The sequence below is a fragment of the Gavialis gangeticus genome, unplaced genomic scaffold (assembly GCF_001723915.1).
Source record: "Gavialis gangeticus isolate Ggan-Ray unplaced genomic scaffold, GavGan_comp1, whole genome shotgun sequence".
Taxonomy (NCBI): domain Eukaryota; kingdom Metazoa; phylum Chordata; order Crocodylia; family Gavialidae; genus Gavialis; species Gavialis gangeticus.
Genome location: NW_017728998.1, coordinates 2,698,344 through 2,705,955, shown reverse-complemented (window position 1 = coordinate 2,705,955; position 7,612 = coordinate 2,698,344). Strand labels below are relative to the sequence as shown.

General features: G+C 60.4%; 1 protein-coding gene across 1 annotated transcript in view; it reads left to right on the top strand.

Moving 5' to 3' along the window:
* The window catches only part of ACSF3 (acyl-CoA synthetase family member 3), a 112,554-nt gene extending 105,239 nt beyond the window's left edge, over positions 1–7,315 (top strand). The window contains 3 exon segments of the mRNA XM_019505384.1: positions 1,202–1,336; positions 2,209–2,320; positions 6,598–7,315. Of these exon segments, the coding sequence (XP_019360929.1) occupies positions 1,202–1,336; positions 2,209–2,320; positions 6,598–6,715 (365 nt within the window). The 3' untranslated portion in view covers positions 6,716–7,315.
* The last annotated feature ends 297 nt before the right edge of the window (positions 7,316–7,612 follow it).

Here is a 7,612-nt window from a genome sequence, read left to right as displayed (position 1 = left end):
GTCCTGCTATAGAGGATAGCAGAGGACAAAATCCTTTACCAGCTCATTTCAGAACCAGACTGGACCAACCTCCACGCGCAGGCTGGGCCTGATACCGCCATGCCTCCGGCTCTGCTTGCAGGACCGCAGCGCTAATTCACCATCTCGTGCCTTCGCTGAACGCTCCCGCTCGATGCTGCCCGGTGCCTGTCTCATCGCGGCGTTCGAGCAACACCGCAACAGGGCCCCATCAGCGAGACCTCAGCAGGGGCTGTGTATCACTGAGACAGGAAGGCAGGTTGACATGCAGGTTAAAGCTAAGAGCCCCCCCGGCGCTCCTCGCCAGCGCCTGAAATTGGAATCAGAAGTCCTGAGACCCCCCCTCACCCCGAGGTTGGCGAAGGCTGCATTAGCAGGATGTGACTAATCATCTTAAGTAGCTATCAAAGTGCAACAGCTTGTTAAGCATTTAGCCAGGTTGTGCTGACACGACCTCTGCCTCAATCTTCCCGGCCGCCAGCACCAGTGGCTAATTACTGGCTCGCACCTGCCACGCTCGCTTTCTGCCTTCCTCCCTGTCACCAGGCCCCACGGAAAAGACGGGTCTAATTGTGCAAAGCCCGCGTCCTTCTCATCCTCGCCACGAAGCCCGGCGTGGAGCTGAGCCGGGTTGCAGGGTGTGAAGCGTGCAGCCAAAGTCTCCTGGGCCTGTTCCCGAGCGGGAAGCATTTGAAGGCGGCGTCAGTGCCGGCAGGGCACGTGCCCCTGTTAGCCGGTGTGGATGCTGCTGGGAGAAGAGTCGGGGTGTGTCACGGAGGCAGGGGGCTTGTTAACCCAACCGGGCCTGGGGGAGGTAGGAGGAATCAAGGTTGTGGGCTGAGCCGCCGTGCTGGAGCGGTGCTGGGAACAGCCGAGCAGTGGAGACGGGTTGGGTGGACCCTCCTCCTTTGCCCCAGCTAATTGCCAATGAATGCAGGAAAGGGCCTGCTTCATGCACGCATCCTGCTTGAGGTCCAGCAGCAGCAGGGAGAGGGCTGGCTCTCATTTCTGTGACCTTCACGTTCAGGGGGGTTTGCTCTTCGGGAGGCCGGAGGTGCAGCAGGGCTGGCCAGCCTGCCCTAGGGCTGCCGGTCTCCCTGCGGAAGGGCGCATGCAGCAGAGACGGTGCTGGGGGAGGCAGAGCCAGGGAACCTGCCTCTCACGGGTGCCTGCTTTGTTCCAGGGGATACGGCAGCCTACACGGACGGCACCTACTGGATCAGGGGCCGGACCTCGGTGGACATCATCAAAAGCGGCGGCTACAAAATTAGCGCCCTGGACGTCGAACGTCACCTGCTAGCCCACCCCAGCATTGCAGGTAGCATGTGGCCCCTGGGTCTGTGTCCTCTGTTTGTCTGGGGGGAGGCAAGGGGCTTAGGACCGTAATGCTCACATTGAAAGGCTGCAGCTAGAGCCAGGGCCAGGGTGGGTGGGCACCGGCAGCCTTTCCCCAGCACCTCTGGGGACACCCCAGACCGAGACACTGTAAGGGTGCCGTGCTGGGCCAGAGCTGTATTGCAACCTGGTTTCAAGACCACGAAGGGAAGGATCTGCCTTTGTAGCCAGCCTCCCTTGAGCAGTGACCTTTCCGCTCCCTGTTGCAGGCCTGGTGCCAGCTGCACATCACTTTGGCTTTGTCTCCATGCCACGTAGTCGTGAGGATCGGAGGCATACAATGCGGGCACCGCCAGGGAGCCAGGCCAGGGTGACAGTGCCAGCCCCGGGGCAGACACGATGCTGCTGGAAGTGTCTTGCCTGGGGCCATTTCACAGCATTGCCATTGCTGCAGCACGTGGGCTCTGCGGCTGGAGCTTGCAAGCGGGGGTAGATGAGCTTTTCGGACTGTGCCCTTCTCACTAAAGCTCTCTTGGCACGGCTCTCCCCCTTGCCTCACAGGGCAGCGTTGGGCCCTGCTGTAGCTCCCATCCAGGCCCTTCACATCCCCCAAGCAAGGGAGCTCCCTGCAATTTCCCCCGGGGAACTTTTCCACCCTCTGCTAAACCCTGCCCATAGCAGAGTCCCTGATATTGTTCTTTGGTCAGTCCCATCCCCCTTGCTCCTAGTGATGCCCTCCCAAAAGACGTCCCCTCCCCAGCGCAGGGTACTTGTGTCCGTCCCAGGCTCGCGAGGTTCACTCATTTCCTTTTTCCACCTGAAAATGGCCCTGAATCCTCCACGCTCTTTCTCCAGACGTAGCTGTGATCGGAGCCCCCGATGCAATGTGGGGCCAGCGGGTCAGCGCCGTGGTGGAGCTGCACAACGGGGAGGAGCTGTCTCTCCAGGATCTGAAGAACTGGGCACGGTAAGATGCCGGCTGCGGGGCCTGGAGGTGGGATGGGTGCCTCTGCGTCGTAGCAGGGTGGCCTGGCTTATTCCAGGACCTTTCTGAATGCATACCCTGCTTGTTTATAAAGCCTTCGTACGAGCGTCGGGCTTTGCCAGGCTGTACCCACCCGGGCTAATGGGTTCCTCACTGACTCTCTGTGTGATGCTGAAGTGTTTCTGGGAGGTGGCAGCCCACATCGGTCAGCTGCTCCCAGGAGCAAGGCTGGAAAGAAAATACGTGCATTTCCCGCGTTAGAGAGGTGTCTGGTGGCTTTTCCTTTGGGCAGCTCCAGCACCTCTGTGCTTTGAAATGGGGACTTCAGACGTAGCAGGGCTTGCTGTTTTATCAGCTCTGCCTGGCAAAGTCTGCTCCGTGCTGGCCAAGCACTGAGCCTTTGCACTATCCCCGTCCATCCGTGCTCACTGAGACTATCCCTTAGTTTAGCAGCCAGCATCTCCAGGATTCACAGGGCGTGCTCAAGCCTCTTCCTGCTCCTAGCACCAACCCCTTTGCGTGTCCGAGTTGTGCACACGCTGTCTCTGGACAGCGCCTGAGTGTGCTGCAGCCGTCTGAGGCCAGACTTCTCCTGCAGTTGTGTGCGAGCAGAGGGCGAGGAGAAATCAGAGCAGTGGAGACTGGGAGTTGGTGACAAGCCGGAGAGGGAAGGAGACAGACCAGGGATGGGATGGAAAGAGGTGTGCTCAGTGCCATGAAAGAGCTCCTGCATCTCACCCTTCCTAAGCTGTGAAAACCCCTAGCTAAGTATTGCACCCCCTCGATTCCAGTCCACCCCGTGGGAGGACTGCCTGCTCCTGCCCTCAGTTACCACGTTAGCTCACACGACAGGTGTCCGTGCAGTGGAACTGCAGCCGTGATTCAGCCGGGGTGCTGCAGTTCCCCGGGGGCCTTGAGATGCTTCCAAGGGTGCCACGCAATGCTAGCACTGCTAGGTGTGTGGGCTTGATTCACAGGATCAACCCAGAGATTTCAGGTGGGAATCCAGCGTGTGAAAAACACTCTGCCCCGTAGCAGTGTCTGAGTTCCTCGCAGCAGAAGACTTGCTCTGTTGTTTTACTGTACACACAAAAAAGCAAGTGAAAGCAAAGAGCTGGTAGTGTCCAAGCGGGTCTGTAGTCCAGCAAGGGAGGCCTCAAGTCCAACAAGGTTGAGACCAACTGATGCACGGATTCTGTGGTGGCGAGGCAGGGAACCAAGCAGGAAAGCAGTGTGTCCCCGATGTGCTTACTCTTGTCGTGCAAAGGCATGAGGACCTGGCAGGCTTCAGGCCAGCGTTGCCTGACTTGTGAGTTCGGACTTTGCCCTTCAATCATGCGCCGTGAACAGGTCGGCTGTAGCGTGATTACTGGCATCAGCTGGCTGGAGCGCGGCTCCGTCAGGGCAGGGACACGGTTTCCTCCGGAGGCTGCTCCCAGACGGGAGGGCCTGTAGGGCGACACGCTGAGAGCAGTGGCACCGGCTCCAGGCGTGGGATGCTCTGATGTGGGGTGCCCGCCCTGCCGGGAGAGTTGAGCTGTAAGCGAGGCTTTGTGCTGGCCCTAGAAAGCAGACGGTGAGACCAGCCCCACTGTGGCCGCTGGACTGGGCAGAAGGGCCAAGCTCAGGTCCCAGAGCCTGTCCTGGGGTGCTGGCTGGCTGCGAGCGCTCGTTAAGTCTTAGCAGCGGCCTCGTCTCCTGCAGTCGTCCCCACTGCCCGCCTCTTCCTTGCTGGTTACAGCCAGGAGCTGTGCAGCCCTTCCCCTGCTTCAGGAAAGGTGGTCTTGGCTGGCCCGCGCTTGGCCCAGAGGGTGCCGGGGTGTCCTGCTGCGACAGTGGGACGTGTGCGGCCACGCATATTCTCTGGGGTCTGCGTGCCCCAAAAGATGTGCTCGGACACCCCAACCGGCTGCCGGGAAGGGAGCAGAGCAGACGCAGAGACCCGTGCAGGCCTGGGGCCTCTCTGCTCCTGCCTTTGCATTCGTCCCCTTTCCCTGTCCCCTGTCCTAGAGACGCACGCTCTCACAGCCCCTGCCTTTCTGCCCCTGCCCAGCCCCCCCGCCGCCACGTTCGGGCCCCGTGGTGGAGACACGCCGTCTCCTTGGCCGTGCACAGCACAGAGGAGCTGCACACGGCGTCCTTCAAGAGAGGAAAAACCCAGCCGGTGCCTGCCACGTGCTTGCTCGCGGGGCCCCGGGAAGCATCCTCTGCTCTGTCTCCTGCCCTGCCACCCCCGGGCACTGTGCTGTCCCCGGGTCCCTGTCTCTCCCCTTTATCGGAGATGTCACTTGCATTTGCTTTGCCCCTTCCTCGCTCTCCCTGGCAGGAGACACATGTCCCTCTTCAGAGTGATTCATTTTGCGGCTTTCGCCTCCAATCTAGCTTCCCGGTGACAGGCGCCATCCTGAGTTAGAGCCATCCATATGGCAGGATGTGTCGATCGCGGGGCCGGGAGGGAGGAGGGGGCGGGGGGTGGAGGAGCGCCGTGCACTTGGCATGTTGCATTAGGATCAGTGCCAGGGAGCTGCCTGCTGGCGCTGGGCACGGCCTCAGGTCGGGAAGACGCAAGCAGGCAGAAGAGCCCCCCCGCCAGCCTCCCGTGCTCTTCAGACGTAGAGACGTCCCACACTCGCTCCGCACCACGGCACCTCCTGCAACAGGGGGAAGGAAGCATGTGCACCAGGGGCACGCGGTAACACGGGCACACTTAGCTCATCTATGTCAGCAGCCCGGGATCTCACCCGTTGCGTGCCTGGCCGTGCAGAGGGCGGCTCAAAACCAGCCTGGCTGGGACGGCATGTTGCTGCCGCTCCTGCTTTATCGTCTGTTTTCCCATGATCCGCCGTCCTGGGATGGGAGAGAGCTGCTGTCCACGCCAGCTGCCACGGACCGAGGAGACGGGGGACAGAAACCAGGGGCCAGGTCCTGAGACGTGCGCTAGTACATCCAAGACCAATTAGGGTATCTTCTTTGCACACCCGGCTCCGAGGATCACGTGGGGTTGTGATACTGGTGTGAGCCAGCAGTGCTCCATGTGGCTCTCAAACTCATCGCCCGTCTGCAGTTACTACGGAGACCATCTGGCCCGAGGTCTGCTAAGACGGGGGCCACGTCACAGCTCAAGCAAAGGCAGGGAGGATCTGCGTGGGGCAGGGCACCTGGAGGCCTTCCTAAAGGGCACAAAATGAAATTGGGGGGGGTTTAGTCCCAGGGGGCGAGTGTTGGGGTCCGGTGTCCCGGGGTGACGGGTCGTGGAAGTCGGTGAGAGTGGGCTGTGTCAGGCTGGGAACGTGTGGCATTTCAACAGGCGCTTGAAGCCTGTTTTCCTCAAACCCCTTCATGCCATGCCCTTGACAGGGGACCCCCAGCACCCACAGCCTGCCCCGGTCAGCAGAGCAGCACGATGCTATGAGAGCACGCAATCCTGATCATCCTCTGCTTGCCAGTGGGCTCCTTGCCTCGGCCCCGTGAGACCCACCCGAGCCCCCCTCTCAAGAGGTGCCTCTCCCTGCATCCAAGCCGTGGAGGTGGGGGAGCTTTCCACAGCTGAATCCTTAAGGAAGGCACACGTAGTTCATCTCGGGCTTCCCACACCCTGGTCCCCCTGCAACCGTGCCTCTGCTGAGTGGGGTTTCACCGGCGCCTCCGTCACAGGCACGGCCCAAACCTTGCAGGCTGGTAACCTTTCCCTCCGTGGGCCAGGCCACGGCCCCGCCTCACCAAGAGCTGGCCGTGCTGCATTGCGCTGCACTCACATTGATGCATGGCTGGACGCGGATGGACGTTCACGGCCCCTTGTACTAACAGGTTTTGTGCTTTTGAACATCCATCCGCATCCAGCACATCCCACAGGACACAGATAGAGCTCTGCGGGGACTGCATTGGGCTGGGATGACGTGAGCCTGCGTTGCAACCCACCTTGCGCCTGGAGATTCACGGGGCAGCGCTGCAAGCCCCCGACTGCTTTCTCGGATGCTTTCGGGACAAACTTCTTAACCCTTGGAGCTCCAACCCGGGGTCACCAGCCCTTGACCAGCAGGAGCAGCTCTTGAATGACCGGTTAGATTGAGTCAGCAAGTGCTTGGGTGTTTTAGAAGAGAGCGAAGCATAGCGTAGCATACAGGACTGGACTCGATGGCCTCGCGACGTCCCTTCCGGCCCCACTTTCCTATGATCCGACTTTCCTGCGGTCCTGGAGCAAGAGAGGGGATGTGCAGGCTCCTTCCGGCCTATTGACAGGGTGTGTTCCTCTGTTCCAGGGAAACCATGGCCCCCTACACGATCCCGGCAGAGCTGATCCTGGTGGAAGAGATCCCCCGCAATCAGATGGGAAAGGTCAACAAGAAGGAGCTGCTCAGGCACTTCTACCCAGCCTAGCGGGGCGCCCGCTGCCTGACGCGAGCCTCTCCGACACCCCTTTTGAATGACACGGATCAGGTCCCGGCGGTGGCTCTGCAGTGCAGGGCTCGGCTCGCGACTCTGCTGTGTTGGGTTGGCACCGCAGCAAGGCTCAATGAGAGCCAAATTTAAGTCCCCTAAGCCACCTTGGCTGAGCAAGAGTGAAAGCCGGGCGAGAATCCCTTCTCAGGAGACCTGTTCAATGCAGGGTCACAGCCGCTGGCCCCCGGGCTGCTCGGTCCCCTGGTAACACCAGGTCCCAGCAGTGCCAATGCAGGGTTCGTTTCATCTGCACCAGAGCTGGCCACGCAGCCGTCTCCTTCCTCCCCAGCGCTGTATCGGGGGGTCTTGCATGGTCTGAGATATGCCCCAGACCCTGTGCAGGTCCCAGGCATGTGGCTGCAGTGACGTGCCGCTGTCAGGTAAGGTCTCTGCAGAGCCCCCAGGCCCCTCTTGCCTGCCTTGGCTTGCTTCTCTGCAGATGCTCAGCTGAGATGCAGTTTATATCCCTGTGCCTCAGGCCATATGCAACTCATCCCCTGATGAAATTACTCTTTAAATTAAACTCCTCTCTCCAGGCTTCTGCAGTGACGCCTGTTAATTCTGCCTGGCTTTCCGCGCTCTCCCACTGCCTTGGTGACTTTCCTCCTGGTTTGTCTGCGCGCGCGCGCGCGCGTGATGGAGCAGTCCAAGCCCACATTTCGAGGACACCCATCATTGTGGGTGCCAGCTGTAGGTGGAGGCCTGCCTGTTGGCTTCCTTCAGCACATGTCCCCCGCCCCAGCTTTCTTGCAGATGCAGAAAAACAGCAATTAGAAAAGCACAAATAAATGCAAATCGCTCTTTATAACGCTGGCATCTCTCTCACCCCCTTCC